The sequence below is a fragment of the Gopherus evgoodei genome, chromosome 3 (genome assembly GCF_007399415.2).
Source record: "Gopherus evgoodei ecotype Sinaloan lineage chromosome 3, rGopEvg1_v1.p, whole genome shotgun sequence".
NCBI lineage: Eukaryota > Metazoa > Chordata > Testudines > Testudinidae > Gopherus > Gopherus evgoodei.
The window spans coordinates 162,856,806-162,874,369 of NC_044324.1; the positions used below are offsets into that span (position 1 = coordinate 162,856,806).

The following is a 17,564-nucleotide window of genomic DNA, read 5'->3' on the forward strand; positions in this document are numbered from 1 at the left end:
TTGCACATAAATGTCTGGGAGCTGAGAGCAGTCCGCCTCGCCTGCCAGACGTTCCAACATCATCTACAGGGCCGTTGTGTTCTAGTGCTTACGGACAACACAACAGCAACGCACTACATCAACAAGCAGGGTGGGACTCAATCCTCCCCCTCTTTGTCAGGAGGCGATCCAACTGTGGGAATTTTGTATAGCCCACTCTATAGACCTTGTAGCGTCCTTCCTCCCAGGAGTCCGGAATACTCTGGCAGACCATCTCAGCAGATCCTTTCTCGCCCACGAGTGGTCGCTTCGCTTGGACATTGTTCACTCCATCTTCCAGAAGTGGGGCTTTCCCCACATAGACCTGTTCACTTCCCGCAACAACCAGAAGTGTCAGAGGTTTTGCTCCTTCCAGGGTCTCGCCCTGGGCTCAATATCGGACACCTTCCTAATCTCTTGGGCGAACCACCTGCTTTACGCCTTTCCACCCTTCCCAATGGTGCACAGGGTTCTCGTAAAGCTTCGCAGGTACAGGGCTCGACTGATTTTGATAGCCCCTGCATGGCCCTGGCAACACTGGTACACCACGTTACTGGACCACTCGATAGCCGACCCGATCCCCCTGCCCCTCCATCAGGACCTGATAATGCAGGACCACGGCAGGCTTCTCCACCCAGACCTGCAATCCCTCCACCTGACGGCGTGGCTCCTGCATGGTTAACCCGATTGGAATTATGCTGCTCTGCCCCAGTACAAGAGATACTCCTGGGTAGCAGGAAACTTTCTACTTGGTCTACTTACTTAGCCAAGTGGAAACGGTTCTCTTGCTGGTGTCACACGCGGGATGTTGCACCTACGGAGGTTTCCATCCCCACTATTTTGGATTACCTCTGGCATCTCAAACAACAGGGCCTCGCGATCTCATCCTTGTGAGTACACTTAGCAGCTATCTCTACTTTCCACCCCGGCGAAGGCATTTACTCCGTCTTCTCCCACCCTATGGTTTCGAGGTTCCTCAAAGGCCTGGAGCGTCTATTTCCTCTTGTGCGACGCCCCGCCCCTTCCTGGGACATCAATTTAATTCTAACGAAACTTATGTCCCCCCCATTCGAGCCACTGGCAACCTGCTCGCTATTATATTTGTCATAGAAGACTGCCTTCCTGGTAGCCATTACATCGGCTAGGAGAGTCTCTGAACTTCGGGCCCTGATGGTGGACCCACCATATACGGTGTTCCACAAGGACAAGGTGCAGCTACGCCCACATCCGGCATTCCTCCCTAAAGTAGTCTCGGCCTTTCATCTCAACCAGGATATATTGCTCCAGGTCTTCTTCCTCAAACCACATGCATCACGTACGGAGCAGAAGTTACATTCGCTTGACGTCCGTAGGGCGCTCGCCTTCTATATTGACCCTACGAGGCCCTTCCACAAAATGCCCCAACTTTTTGTTGCAGTGGCGGACAGGATGAAAGGCCAGACCGTCTCTACCCAGAGGATTTCGTCCTGGATAACAGCATGCATCTGGGCGTGCTACGATCTAGCTCACGCGTTTCCGGGTCGTATTACTGCACATTCAACCAGGGCTCAGGCCTCATCGGCCGCCCTCTTAGCTCGAGTTCCTATTCAGGAGATATGCCGAGCAGCTACATGGTCTTCGGTATACACCTTTACCTCCCATTATGCCCTGGTCCAACAATCCAGAGACGATGCAGCCTTCGGCTTAGCAGTCTTGCATTCTGCAGTTTCTCACTGCGACCCCACCGCCTAGGTAAGGCTTGGGATTCACCTAATTGGAATGGATATGAGCAAGCACTCGAAGAAGAAAAGAGGGTTACTCACCTTTGTAACTGTTGTTCTTCGAGATGTGTTGCTCATATCCATTCCAAAACCCGCCCTCCTTCCCCACTGTCGGAGTAGCCGGCAAGAAGGAACTGAGGAGCACCTTAGGTTGCAGACTGAGCACCAGGCATCACAAGCCGCAGCAGCAGTGTAGAAATAAGAGTGGCAATACATCATATACTATGCTACCGTTACTAATGCATTGCTGCTGGTGGTGGCGTTGCCTTCAGAGCTGGGTTCCCCGACAGCACCCGCTGCCCAGGAAGTGCTTAATTTGTGCTGGGGCTGAGCTCCAGCAACTCTTAATATAAATTAAGCACTGGGAATGGGCAGCGGGACCTGGAGATGATGGGGGTGCAGGAGAAGCCAGGGGGGCCAGAGGTGATGGCGAGGGTGGGGCACCTGAGGAACTTTTTGGGGACAGAGGAGATGGAGGGTGGGGAGCTGAGGGGGCACCCCCAGGGGCTAGAGGTGTCAAAATCAATACAGTAGTTTATTATTTTCATATATTATTTGCTTTAAAATAATTTTCTATACAGTAAGTAATTTAATTAGCAATTTTATAATATCTATCTTTCTAAAATTTTTATAACAGGCAGTTTTGCTCACAGGAGAACAGGGAACTGCAAAGACTGTAATGATTAAAGGTTATTTGAAAAAATATGATCCTGAAGAACATTTGTCAAAAAGTTTAAACTTTTCCTCTGCCACAGAACCATTTATGTTTCAGGTAAAATCATAGATCTTACACAGTACTCGTGTATTTTTTTCCTGCATAAATATTTAAAATGTACTTTAAAGTTCTGATGATAAAGGCTGGAGTTTTCAGAAGCTCCTAAACAATTTAGGAACACAAGTCCCATTGACTTATGCTGTAGGAATTATTCTGGTGAAATTCATTGGCTTGTGTTATGTAGGAGGTCACACTACATGATCACAATGGTCCCTTCTGTCCTTGGAATCTATGGATCTATGAAAGTCAATGGGTCTTGTTCTCTTAAATCAGTTAGTCATATTAGACAATTCCACACCAAATCGCTTTTACAGTAAATTGTTAATTCTGCTGCACAGGTTTCCTCATTCTTCATGAATGGGCTGTGCTTCTTTGCTGTGGAAGTCTGAAACCATTTGCTGTTTTCACTAGGGGCTCCAGGACTAAGACCCACACTTCACCTCAGACCACTAGAAAATCCTATAGAAAAACTTGATGGTTTAGTTTCTCCCAACTACTTTGTTTTCTAACTTTATCTTTCATTTCTTTTTTTTTACAATAATGATCTAACTCCAGCCTCTAGCTCTTCTCTCCTTTTCCTCAGTTGAGGAGTCATTAGAGCATTGAGATTCTAATCGTCTGGGTCCTCTGGTGCAGCACTGCTCTAGCAGACTCCCTTTGTTCCCAACCATAGCTGCAGATAAACAATGCAAGCATAAAATCAAGTTCAACGGGTACTGTAGGGAGCATTTCAGGTGCTCAAGAGGGCAAGTGCTAGGCAAGCCACTGACACCTGCATTGCCAGGGCAACTGCCAGAGTTGAATTAGTTAGCTAGCGCTTCTGTCTCCTTGCTCAAAGCAGTGACACCATGGTGGAAAGCCTCAAATAGGAGCAAGGATTTCCCTTTGAAGGATTCTTGAATGAAAGGGGATGCCAAACAGTTTGCTCAAGGGGTCAGTCTTGCAAACTCCATGGGCTCTGGGTCCCAAAAAGGCAAAATTAAGCACCCTCTTTTAAAGACCTAACTCATAACTTTAATGAGAAAATGGTATAAAAGTCAGGGTTTAGACTTTTTCTTCTTTATTTTCCCATTCTGAAGGAATGCATACCGGGTACTCTCACAGTACTCTGTATCGGGCTCTGTGTCCCTGAAGTCTGTCTGGGTATGTAGAGAAAGCTGTTATTTCTGGGAAGTCCTGCCTCAGGTTCTCAGCTCATGGACCCTTGCTTTACTAGAAAAAATGGCTCAGTTTTCAGGTAGCAGTATAATGGACCCTCACTCAGCCAGGGATTCAGAATCTCAAAGGAGTGAAGGGTCTTCTTACTGCTCTTCCTCCTTTCTAGGGGCCTAAGTGGTACATATACCAAGATTAGCAACATTCTGTGTCCAGGCATATTGGATTCCTCAATCGAATATTCACAGGTGTCAAGATTAATCATAATGGCTAGATTAGACAAGGCTATGGCCTCTTTTTCTAGCTGCCATCCACTCTAAAAGGCAGGTTTCAGAATTAATACTTCTATCTAAATAAAAACTCATGTTGCACTTCTAATGAGGAAAAGTTTATGCTTATGCATCTAAAAATCCTTCTGGCCGAAAGTAAATTCTTCTTGCTATGCTTCTTGGAAAATAGTTCTCTTGTCATTTTATCCAATTCCCAAGCATCTTTTGGAAAGACTGGGGCATAACTGAATGTTTGTAGAGCTGTAAAGATATATCTCAATCATATGGAGTACACATGCTGATCATAACCTGTTTCTCATTCAGTCCAAAATGGCAGGGCCTTTGGGCCTCAAAGTTGCTGCAAGCAAGATGCTAAAATCCTGTGTCATTTGGCTTATTAGACATCTGGAAAATGTTCCAAAGGGAATCCAGGCACCTTCTAGATCTATAGTGCACTAGAAATAGAAAATGTATGAGCCTCAGGGAAAATGTGTAGAGTGGCATCATTATCTTCAGAAAATGCCTATATCAATCTCTGCAAAGTAAGTTTCCATTCCTCTGCATAGACATCCTTTGGGAAGAAGATGCTACATAGGTTCCCAAATAATTCCCTAATTTAAAAAGCCTTTGCTTTTTATAGGGGTAATTGTATTTCTTCTTTGAGAGATGTCACTGTGCGTGCTCCACTCCAGGTCAAGGTGTGCCCTACTTTTTTGCTCAGAGAATTTTACAGCAGTGCCCGTATGAGCTGCGCATGTGTGGTGCCTGCGTCGCATGCTGCCGGTGCCTCAATAGTGCATGTGCAGCCCGGAATCCTCAGTTCCCTCTCTACTGTCCCCGGCCTGAGGCAGAGCTCAGCAGTCCTGCTCATTCTTCACTTCTTCGGGAGTTACCTTAGACAAATTTGTAGTAATTAACTTAGTTATCTGAGTTAGAGAAGATTAAGTTCTTATACTTACCTTCCCTGTTAAAAAAGAGATTTTGTTTTTTAACCTCAGAGTTAGTGACTCCATAAAATGCCTGGTTCATCAGGTTTCAAGAGATGCACAATGTGCAGAGAGTCCGTTCCCATTTCAGGCGGCCATTTTCAGTGTATCTGGTGTTTGGGGGAATCCCATGTTCCCCAAAAGTGTGCCCACTTAACAAACTGAAGGCCAGAACATGCAAAGATAAAGACCTGAGGCTGAAGCTCATCCTCATGGAGAAATCCCTCAGGCCTGCCTCAGACCCGGGCCAGCAGTCCTCATGCAGAGTCCACCACCAAAATCTTCCAAAGACAAGAAACTGACAAAAAAACAGCCAGCCATGTTGCCTCATACGGAGCAGATAGCCTCGAAATTATTGCCGACCAGGTTGGTCTCATCAGTGCCGGCTGGTCTGTGGCTCAGCACATACAATGTTCCTGGCACCTCCAGCATGATCTGTACTTCTGTGGTTGCCGGCACACACCGCTCAGTTGCTGAGGCTGATGGCGCTAAGTTACCTACCTCCACCACAGCACCGTCAGTCACAGCAAAGGACGCGGTGCCAACAACTGCTCCCATGCCTGTGCCACAAATGACTGCAACTGCTCCCACGGTGCCAACTCAAGTTACTCTGTCACCAACCCAGCACACAGCGCTGCTCATGCATTTTGTGCCTCACCCATCGGAACTGACCCAGCACGCGGTGCCTCCGGCACATTTAATGCCTCAACAATTGGCCCTATCAATCTCCGCACTAACCTAATTTCTACACCAGAGAGATCTGGTTGTTTCATCTAGCCCAGAATCTTGTCTACTGGGCACCAACGTTTCACTGGGGCTGTCAGCACCAATCCCTTCACACTTCTCCAGTGATGAAGATAATGACGTGGAAGGGTTTTTTCCCCCACACCACTCTTCCCCAGTCAGGATGTCTATTAGTGCTGGACCACTTAGATCACAGTCCTCATATTCCAGAGACTTACCACCTTGGTATGGCCACCCTTGGATGGGGCCACCTCTGCCCTCCCTGGGACAATGGCCCTATTTGAGTCCCTGGGGTTCTTGCAGAAGACATTACAGTAGTCGTCCCAACCCATGCAGGGAGGACATGCGATCTCCTCCTCCACCTTCACACACTGCTACGGCTGTACAGGAGGAACTTACATTTTTGTAAAGAGATGATGTCGCACTCGACACTTCTCTGCCCAATAACAATTCATCTTCATCACCAGATGAGGCTATTATGCCGCCACCACCAACAATGGAGAGATGATTTTACACATTTCCAAGATGCATTTAAAAGAGTCACTAACGAGCTAAAAATCACTCTCAGGAAGGTTTTGGAGACTCAACACGAGCTAACCAACATTTTGCAAACCTCTGCTTCTTCCAAATTGCATTGCCAATCAATTGGGCTATCCTGGAAACCACCAAGACCATATGGCAGACCCCAGCCATGATAACCCCAATGTGCAAGAGAGCTGACTGTAAATACTACGTCCCTTTTAAGGGATCTAAATTCCTTTTTACACACCCAGCACCCAACTCGCTGGTAGTTGAAGTGGCCAATCAACGAAACAAACAGCAACATTTTTGGTCCACTGCATCAGATAAGGACAGTAAGAAGATGGACTTACTTGGCTACAAAGTTTACTCGTCCTCCACGATACAAGTTAGAGCGGCAGATTATGCAACTCTATTAGCCAAGTATGATCACAAGAACTATGGAAAATTCATGGAATTTCTTAAGGACATTCGTGAAGAAAAGCAACATCAATTCAAAGCTGTGGTCTCTGAGGGGCAGATGATATTTCGCATGGCTCTCCAGGCCACACTTGATTCTGCTGATATGGCCACAAGGTCCACCGCTACAGCCATGGTCATGCGTCGAGCCTCATGGTTGAGCTCCACCTCATTCCCACAGGAGATACAGAACACCATACAAAAATATCACTTTCAATGGTGAGAAGCTGTTTGCAGCCAAAACTAATGAACTGCTGCACACCATGGAAGACTTGCATGCTACACTGAGGTCTCTGGGCATCCACATACCTGCCACAAGAAGGAGACAGTACGGATATCAGGCTTACCAACATCCCACAATATCCAGCATACACACAAAAACATCAAAGCCTGTACTACCATCAGCAGCACCAATGCCAGAGAAATAGTCCTCAATGGTGCCACCCCCCAAACACCAGCAGCATCTCAACCTCCTCCTAATAAGCAGATTTGAAGCCTTGGTTGAGGGTATAGAAGACCTCCGACTCACTCCAGCTCTCATATCAACCATCCACCCCTTTAGGCACTTTCTGCTCCCATTCTATGCCAACTGGGTTGCTATCACAACAGACAGATGGGCCTTAGAGGTCATCCGCTTAGGCTATACCATCCCCTTCCTGTCTGTACCCCTACCCACCCTCATCCCTCTTCAGGGACTCCTCCCATGACCACTTGCTCTGACAAGAGGTTCAACATCTTCTACAATTAGGTGCTGTGGAGACGGTGTCAGCTCAGCACAGAGGGAAGGGGTTTTACTCCCACTATTTTTGTTACAAAAGAAAAGTGGAGCTGGTGACCCAGTCTCAGCCTCAGACGACTAAACAAGTTCATCAAGAAGCAAAAATTCAAGATGGTTACCCTAACCGCAATAATTCCAGTGCTGGAGCAGGAAGATTGGTTTTCAGCCCTCAACATGCAAGACACTTATTTTCACATCACTATATACCCTACCCCTGGATGCTTTCTCAGATTTGTCCTGGGCTCAGACAATTACAAGTACAAGGTTTTACCCTTTGGCCTCTCAAAGCACTCATGTCTTCTCAAAGATTCTTGTGGTGGTAATGGCACATCTCAGAAAAAAGGAATAATAATCTTTCTGTACCTGGATGTTTGCCTACTGAAGTTGCACACCCACAAAGAAGCCATCCGATCCACGTAGATAACTATTGACTGCTTCCAGAGTCTTGACCTGCAAATAAATATAAACAAATCTACACTACATCCAACCCAACAATTGGAATTCATAGGCGCACACCTATACTCGACAACGGGGTTTGCATCTCTACCATCAGACGGATTCTACACCATAAAGAATCTTGTTGCCCAGTTGAGGATCAGCCCATAGGTGTCAGCCCCCAACTGCCTGCAACTTCTAGGCCACATGGCCGCATATACTTTCGTCGTCAAGAACGCACACCTGTATATGTGATGCCTGCAAGATTGGTTGGACACAGTCTACAAACCAAACGTGCACAGACTAAACAGACTACTAACTATGCCTCCAAAGGTCAAGGACTCACTAATATGGTGGATTCTACCACACAATATGTGCTCTGGGATCCTGTTCTCACAGGATACTCCCTTGCTTATAATCATGACAGATGCTTCCCTCAATGGATGGGGGGCACACTTGGGACATAACACAACTCAGGGCCTATGGTTCCCTACAGAAACCATGCTATATATAAATCTTCCAGAGCTCTGAGCTTTCCGAAATGTCTGTCTCTACTTTCTCCCACTCATCAAGAAACAAAGGATCAGGGTGATGACCAACAACACTACATATCTGTTTTACATAAACAGACAAGGGGGAGTTCGATCTCATTCACTATGCACCGAGACTAGGAAACTTTGGATCTGGTGCCTCCAACATAACATCCATATCTCAGCCTCATACCTGCCCGGGTCACAGAACACCATAACAGATGAGCTCAGTCGATCTTTTCCCCTAAACCATGAATGGAAGATAAACAGTACCATCTTACACAGCATCTTGGGGTTATCCTCAACTGAATCTATTCATAACTGCGACCAACATGAAATGCCCCAGATTCTGCTCCAGAGCGGGTCTGGGAAAGCACTCCATGGGGGATGCGTTCATGATCACATGGACCGACAATCTGTTGTATGCACTCCCACCAATACCACAGGGTGATACAGAAAATATGGACAGACAGGGCCAGGGTCATCCTAATAGCTCCTACATGGCCCAGACAGACATAGTACCCATTTCTAACACACATGTCTGCTTCTGCCCTGATCTCGCTCCCTTCCCCTCCGGATCCTTTATCTCAACTCAGGGGCCAGTTACACCACCCCAGCATAGCGATGCTCAACCTCAAGGCATGGCTCCTCAATGGCTCTCTAATGAAGAACTAGATTGTTCGCAACATGTCCGAACAGTGCTATTACATAGTAGGACAATATCTACACTTACTATCTATCTTCATAAATGGAGTAAGTTCACCACGTGATGTTCCGCCAGGCACACCTCTCCTGCTTCCGCTCTCTCTTACTTATATTGGACTACCTTCTAGAACTTAAATTATCTGGGTTTTCCTTTACCTCAATAAAAGTACGTCTAGCAGCAATCACAGAGTTTCACCAAAAAATCGATGACACAATGATCTTAGGGTGGGCAATCACAAAGAGGTTCCTCAAGGGCATCCAAACTTTGTATCTGGACACTCCCCCACTCAATCAGGGGACTTACACTTAGTCCTCATAGCCTTGATGCACAAACCTTTTGAACTACTAACAACCTGCTCCCTACTGCACCTATCCATGAAAGCTACATTTTTAATGGCAATTACATCCGCCAGATGCATGGGAGAACTTGGAGCACTCATGGCTGAACCTCTGTACACTATCTTTTTTAAAGATAAAGTCACGCTTTGAACTCATCCTAAATTTCTCCCTAAGGTGCATTCATCCTTCCACCTCAGCGAACTTATTCATCTACCAACCTTCTTTCCTAAGCCGCATGTGAATCCTTTTAAAGTGGCAATGCACACTCTTGATGTTTGCAGGGCATTATCTTTTCATTTGGCTAGAAGTAAGCCCTTTAGAGCTTCCCCTAAACTTTTTATCTCAATAGCAGAACATTCTAAGGGCAAATCGATATCCACCCAAAGAATATATAACTGGATATCAAACTGCATCTGCTTATGTTACTAACTTAAGCACATACAACCTCTGACTTCAGTGAAGACACACTCTGCTAGATCTGTGTCATCCTCTATAGCATTTCTACGTAACATCCCCCTCACCAGCATAAGAACATAAGAACGACCATACTGGGTCAGGCCAAAGGTCCATCTAGTGCAGTATCCTGTCTTCCGACAGTGGCCAATGTCAGGTACCCCAGAGGAAATGAACAAAACAGGTTATCATCAAGTGATCCATCCCCTGTCACACATTCCAAGCTTCTGGCAAACAGAGGCTAGGACACCATTCCTGCACATCCTGGCTAATAGCCATTGATGGACCTATCCTCCATGAATTTATCTAGTTCTCTTTTGAACCATGTTATAGTCTTGGCCTTTACAACATCCTCTGGCAAGGAGTTCCACAGATTGACTGTGCATTGTGTGAAAAAATATTCCTTTTTTTGTTTTAAACCTGCTGCCTATTAATTTCATATGGTGACCCCTAGTTCTTGTGTTATGAGGAGTAAATAACACTTCCTTATTTACTTTCTCCACACCAGTCATGATTTTATAGACCATATACCACCTTAGTTGTCTTTTTTCCAAGCTGAAAAGTCCCAGTCTTATTAATCTCTCCTCATATGGCAGACACTCCATATCTCTAATCATTTTTCTACAAGACTGCCACCTGGGCTTCGGAGCACACCTTTATCAAACATTACGCTCTCACACAGGGATCCCTGATGGACACTCAAGTGGACAAGCTTTGTTGTCAATGGCTTTCTTACCAGATCTGAAGTCCCTACCATCCTAAGAGATACTGCTTTTAAGTCACCTGGAGTGGAGTACCCACAAAGAAGAAGAGGTGGTTACTCACCTTGTGCAATAACTGATGTTCTTCGAGATGAGTGTCCATGTGGGTGCTCCACTACTCACCCTCCTGCCCTCTACTTCGGAGTTTGGTGCAGGCTCTGTTGTAGAGAAGGAACTAAGGAGTCCATGCTGCACGCACACTACTGAGGCACTGGCAGAGCGTGAGGCAGGCACCACGTGTGCACGGCCCATACGGGCACTGCTGTAAAACTTTCTGAGCGAAGGCGCAGGGCCGCACCCTTGACCTGGAGTGGAGCAACCAGAGGGACACTCATCTCGAAAAACTGCACAAGGTGAGTAACCTCCTCTTCTGCTTACTATTCTACTGTAATTAATCATTTAAATTCTAGTTTATTCTTTCTCATCTTGCTTTAGTAATTCATTACTTTTTATTGCCCATTAGTGAATTTTGAGGGGAGAAGCTGTGCACCAAAACTGAAAATGTCTTAGTTGATCAATCTCCTCAATCTACCCACCCTGGTAGTTTGTTAAATGACCATAATACAATTCAAAACAAATTGATTTTTTTCTTTAAATGAAAACTTCAACACACCTTAAAGTTCATTAATATAATTTGAGGTTATCGTCTTAATGCTAATAATCAGTTGTTAGGAGTCTTTTTACGACTTTGGAAAAATTCTCCTGGTGGCATGAGGTGAGGGGTTTTAGTCCTAAATCCTCCAGGAATAATTCCAGACTACATTTGAGTTCCATGGGGGAGAGAGACAGCCTATTTGTGAAGAATGAGATGAGAAACTGCTGACAAAAAGAAAATGATCAGATAAGAAATTTTCCATTATCTCAAGGCAACAAGCAGCAAATTTAAAAAAAACAAACCCTTTCCAAATATAAATATAAAATGTTTTTAAAATATGCTGGTATTGTAGATACTAAATTAGAACTTTTTCTTTTTCTTCAGAGGACAATAGAGAGTTATGTGGACAAACGCATGGGAAGTACTTATGGACCACCAGGCGGGAGAAGAATGACCGTGTTTATTGATGATATTAATATGCCAATAATTAATGAATGGGGAGATCAGGTATAGAAGAAAACTTCCTATAAGAATATATGACTAAAATATATTCTGTAGTATTTAACAAGAATATTTTAATCTCAGATTTTATCAGTCAGATTTTTTCTCATATACAGTAAACATTTTATTCCTTTTTACAATGCAGTGTTTTTATTAAACTATAAATCATAGAAAATCCATATGATTATGATATGATTATTAAACAAACATCAGGGAGTAGAATAGATATTCTGAAGATATATCTTGTATTTAGGAGTCATATTTCATATGTTATCCTTAACTTTGTCATTTTTTAAAAAGCGCTAATGAAAGCAGTATAATCCCTAAAATAGCATGTTATTCAAATGTTCAGCCTGACATTAAATTGACAGGACTAGTCAGTTGTAGTAAACCATAAATTTCTGCAAAAAAGTTCTGTATTATTTATGGAAAAGCCGTATGGTGTCTTGTACGCAGACAAAGTGTTGCTCCTAGAGTGATTTAAAATAAGAATATTCCATTCCACGTTTCCCAAGATATTGTACTCTTCTCATTCTACTGTGCTTATCCAAAGCCAGTTCACATCACAGAAAACAGATGGCAAGATATAGGTGTATAGAGAGCACAATGAATCTGTTTTCCTTGAACACAGCACATAAGACACACAGCCTAGTATGTCTCTTGCCACCCAAAAAAGCAAAGGAAAGAAGTCATGGAAGTTTCCATAACCAGATACATAAGATATTGCCTTGTGGAAACATATAGGTGTTAGGAAACTCAGCTCCTGAGGAGATTTAGGACACACTCACTTCCCAAGGTCACCAGTCACCTATTGGATGGATACATTTCCTTATCAATGATTAATGGAGAAATTATGCTGGGGAATACTAAATATACTCACCTAATAATTTCCTTCTATTAATCTTTTCACCAGAAGATCCCAACAAATGGGAAGATCAACTGATATAAATATTAGCATGAAGATATTTCATGGGCGGTATATATACCAATTTTACCATTACTGTTTGTATTATGGTAGAGCCTTGGTCTCCGGACAAGACTGGATCCACTTGTTAAGCACAGTACATTCATATATTTAGAAGCTGTTTTTTCCCAAAGAGCTTATAATCTAAATAGACAAGCTAGATAAAGGTTGGGAGAAAGCAAGTAGCTGTATTTTCCCCATTTTTCAAAATGGGAAATTGAGCCATAGAGACATTAAGTGATTTGTCCATGGCCACACAGAAGTCTGCAGCACAGTTAGGAACTGAACCCAACTCCTCTGAGTACTAGTTCAGTGCCTTAACAATAAGACAATATTTCTTTATTTGGTCAAAATGAGTGAGACAGTGTTTTCATTACCATTTAGTTATATTTTAAAGCTCTTAAAAAAATTTCTGGTAGTTTGCCATGTAGGTAAGGTAGTGCCTTATAAGTGATCTTGAAAGTCTTGGAGGTGTTGTGGTCTGTGTCTAGACTAAGATAAAAACAAATTTCTTTGAGGATTAGAGGAGAGATTGCAAGAAGAAAGAAAATTAGAAGATGAGCATATTTCCATTTTCTTCCTTTGAAATCGTAATTAATATTTGTTTTATAATTTTATAGGTAACAAATGAAATAGTTCGTCAGATGATGGAAATGGAAGGAATGTACAGTTTGGATAAACCTGGAGACTTTACTACAATTGTTGATGTACAGTTAGTGGCAGCTATGATACACCCTGGTGGAGGCCGTAATGACATTCCACAGCGTTTAAAAAGGCAGTTTACTGTGTTTAATTGCACACTACCATCCAATGCATCCATAGACAAAATTTTTGGTATTAATTTTTTTCGTAATTTTGATTTATTTTACTGTAGGCTAATACATGTAAAATTTATAAACTTGACTCCTGATTGTCCTCTTACACAATTTTAGATCAGGAGTAACTCCAATGAAATAATTGGAGTTGTGCTAGTTTAAAATTGTGCAAGTAGGAGGAGAATTGGGCCTTGCATTAGAATGAGACAGTCAGATTCAGTTGATTTGTGACTTAAAGGTGAATTAAATACTTCTAATTTTAAATACACAATAAATCTTTTTAAAAGTTTTCAGTTACCAAATCATTTAGGGTGAAATTTGTCGTATTGCAAAGGACCCGTTCAAGGTTCAGTTCACCTCTTAGGTCACTGGTGAAGGCCTGGTGTAGGCCCTCTGAAATTAGGTGAATTCCACCCTAACAAAATATATATGTAGGCTTCTGAATTACGAACAAACATATGTAAAGAAAAATTAGCAGTTAATTAATGCTTTCCTCTCTGACTTCACAATACATGACCAATATAATTTCCTCTGAAATAGTTGATGATATTGCTAACATCAAAAGCCATGTAAGGAACTTAGCTCCCTGAACTGGTGCTGTTCACAACAGGAATCTTAGCTCCCAGTGCACTGGGTAGAACAGTCTGTGATTCCTCCCTGTGCAAGGAGTATCACAAGGAATTAAGTTCTTGCTGGTGTTCCACGCAGCCACTTATGCAGATCTGTGTAGGTTTAGAGATGCAGTTCAGTCTTTGGTGTTTTAAACCAGTGGTTCTCAACTAGGGGCACACATACCCATGAGGATACACAGAGGTCTTCCAGGGGGTACATCAACTCATCTTGATATTTGCCTAGTTTTACAATAGGCTATGTAAAAAGCACTAGCAAAGAAACTAAAATTTCATACAGACAACTTGTTTATACTTCTTTATATACTATACATTGAAATGTAAGTACAATATTTATATTTCAATCAATTTATTTTATAATTATATGGTAAAAATGATAAAGTAAGCCATTTTTCAGTCATAGTGTGCTGTGACAGTTTTGTATTTTTATGTCTAATTTTTGTAAGCAAGTAGTTTTTAAGTGAGGTGAAACTTGGGGGTATGCAAGAGAAATCAGAATCCTGAAAGGGATACAGTAGTCTGGAGAGGTTCAGAGCCACTGTTTTAAACTATTTATTATGGGCCAGATTCTGCCATTTATGCTTATTTTGAGTCATACCTTTCTTTGCAATAAGTCTCATTGAAAAAATAAATAATTAAAAAATACTGGACCCTGAACTCAGTACTTTGCAGGTAAACAGCCTTTTAAGTTAATCTAAATAATAAAATTTGAACCCAGGATTTTAATTGTTAAAGTTTTTAATTCACTAACTCATAATGCAATTTACATCTGAGCATATCATTTTTAGGTTGAGCAATGCCTTTATGTCTTTTAGCAAAATATCTGTTGTTTTTCCACTCTTTTCCTTTCCAATTTCTCGCCCAGTCAAATGTGTTCAGGTGAGTTAGAGGGTCTGTACCTATTATTCTCACCGAGTGTTCCTTTTCATAGCTGTCTGGGTTTTGGCAGGTATGAACTGGTTGTGTCATTTGTGGAGTTTGTTTTGGTAGGATTCAGAATAAATTTCAGATCTCAGAATAGAATTTAGAATTACAAAAATGAAAATTGCATGTTAACAAGGACTCTATATTACACTTTTCAAAATCTGTTTATTGAAAATAGACTTGCAAACAGTCATGATTTTCAACTATCCTTTTGCCCCCATAAATCTCTAATAATTCACATGAATAGTATAAAAAAAAAAGTGGACCCAACTTGTTCTTAAGATGCAAAGGGGGACATAAGGCCAGTTTAACAGGCTACTTGGGAAATACTCCAGCCTAGGGGGCCTGTCTGAGTACAGGGGTAGGGATAGCTCAGTGGTTTGAGTATTAGGTTGCTAATCCTAGGGTTATGAGCTCTATCCTTGAGGGGGCCATGGGGTCTGGGGCAAAAAAAACAAAACACACAAAAAACTGTCAGGGACAATACTTAGTCCTACCACTGAAGGCAGAGGACTGTACTCCATGATCTTTTAAGGTCCCTTCCAGTTCTGTGAGATAGGTATCTCTCTCTCTCTCTCTATATATATATAAACACTGTGCTACTCCCCCAGCGTAGGAGTATGGCTGGGGGAAGAGGGTTTGCAGCTGGAGTGTTTTTATACTTCAGCTGTTTTTGGCAGCCTGAACAGCCCATTGAGGTCATAGATAAATTGGCATAGGCAGGGGCGGCTCTAGCTTTTTTGCCGCCCCAAGCATGGCAGTCAGGCTGGCTTCGGCGGCATGCCTGTGGGAGGTCTGCTGCTCCTGCGGCTTCGGCGTACCCGCCGCTAAATTGCTGCCGAATCTGCAGGACCGATGGACCTCCCGCAGGCATGCCGCCGAAGGCTATCTGACTGCCTCCCTTGCAGTGACCGGCAGGGCGCCCCCCACGGCTTCCCACCCCAGGCATGCGCTTGCTGCGCTGGTCCCTGGAGCCACCACTGGGCATAGGTTAGAACAATCCTGAAGTTGCTCTAATTAAGTTAGGGCTGAATGGGCCCCAGAGCTAGGGTGCTGCAAACGTAGCATAAAACCAGCTTTGCACACTGCACTCCTACTTTGTGGATCATGGGCCAAACTTAGTTCAGTTGGATCCAAGAATCAGGACCAGTGATGTTAGCAAGGCTATTGCTAGACACTCTATGGGAGTATTACAGTCATTCTATTTCTGTGCTCAACACAGCAAAATGTATACTACAAAGACTGCCTACTAGGGCAATGAGAGTAGCCAGGACAAAAGAGACACCTGAGTTCCATTTCTTCCTTCCTCTGCTCCTCCTTGCTCTTGAAAATTTTACCCTTCAGGGAAGTTACTCCTGCACGTTCAGCTCCCACAGCTCTGCTACCTTCAGCTGTGCTTTTATCTGGTGGGCTCCTATATTAATTTATTTTTAACATTAACTCTGTCTCCTTAGCATCACTTATCTTCCTCTTTCTTTATGACAACCTTTATGTTCATGACCACTTGAAAGAAACTTAAGGTTTTCCTGTTGCGTATATGAATTAAAAATAAGGTAAATAATACATACATACTTATGGGCATAATTGTAAGCTTGTGATTAGTCCCATTTAGGTCAACAGGACTACTCATGTGCCTAACGTTAGGCATGTATAGAAATATTTGCAAGACTAATGGCTGTGTTTGTACCTATTTTTTCTTCTTCAAGTGATTATCCACATGAACATCACTTCTTTTGTGCATGCACCCCATGCTTCTAACATCAGATTCTTTTAGATAGCAGTGTCTGTCGGGGCAGCACTTGTACCCTGAGTGCCCTTGCATCCCTCACACTTGAGCAGATAAAGTGTGGAATGGACCCAACTTTCCCTTCTTACGACACATGGCTGTGAGATGGAACTCCTACAATTTCACTTCTCTGCACTTTGTGAGACTTTACTGATTTTGTGTATATTTATCAATCGATAGATATAAGTAAATAGTGATATTAGTGTAATTGTTTTCTTTTCTATACCTGTTTGAATCATAGAATATCAGGGTTGGAAGGGACCTCAGGAGGTCATCTAGTCCAACCCCCTAACAGATTTTTGCCCCAGATCACTAAATGGCCCCTTCAAGGATTGAACTCATAACCCTGAGTTTAGCAAGCTAATGCTCAAACTACTGCACTCTCTGAATGATTTGAGAGCCACTCACAGTTCCCTGGCACTTTACATGCCAGCCCGTAAAAAGCAGCCAGGTCACAAAGCTACTCTAGATAAAGACCTATTATTATGTGCCACTAAGATCATCAAAGCCATTGGGGAAGAAAAAGAAGGCCCTCTGTGTCTTCCTCTGCAACTGCACATCCCACATCCACCTCACAGCAGCAAGTTTGGAGACTTTTGAGTATCTATACCCTTCCCTCCACCCTCTATTTTTTTGACACCAGCTTTTGAATTTTTAGAAAGTC

At 43.1% G+C, this 17,564-nt stretch overlaps 1 protein-coding gene across 1 annotated transcript in view; it reads left to right on the forward strand.

Annotated features, from left to right (window-relative positions):
- Positions 1 to 17,564, forward strand: part of DNAH8 (dynein axonemal heavy chain 8) — a 567,023-nt gene that overhangs the window by 390,002 nt on the left and 159,457 nt on the right. The window contains 3 exon segments of the mRNA XM_030557275.1: positions 2,416 to 2,550; positions 11,666 to 11,788; positions 13,367 to 13,580. Coding sequence (XP_030413135.1) covers positions 2,416 to 2,550; positions 11,666 to 11,788; positions 13,367 to 13,580 — 472 coding nt within the window.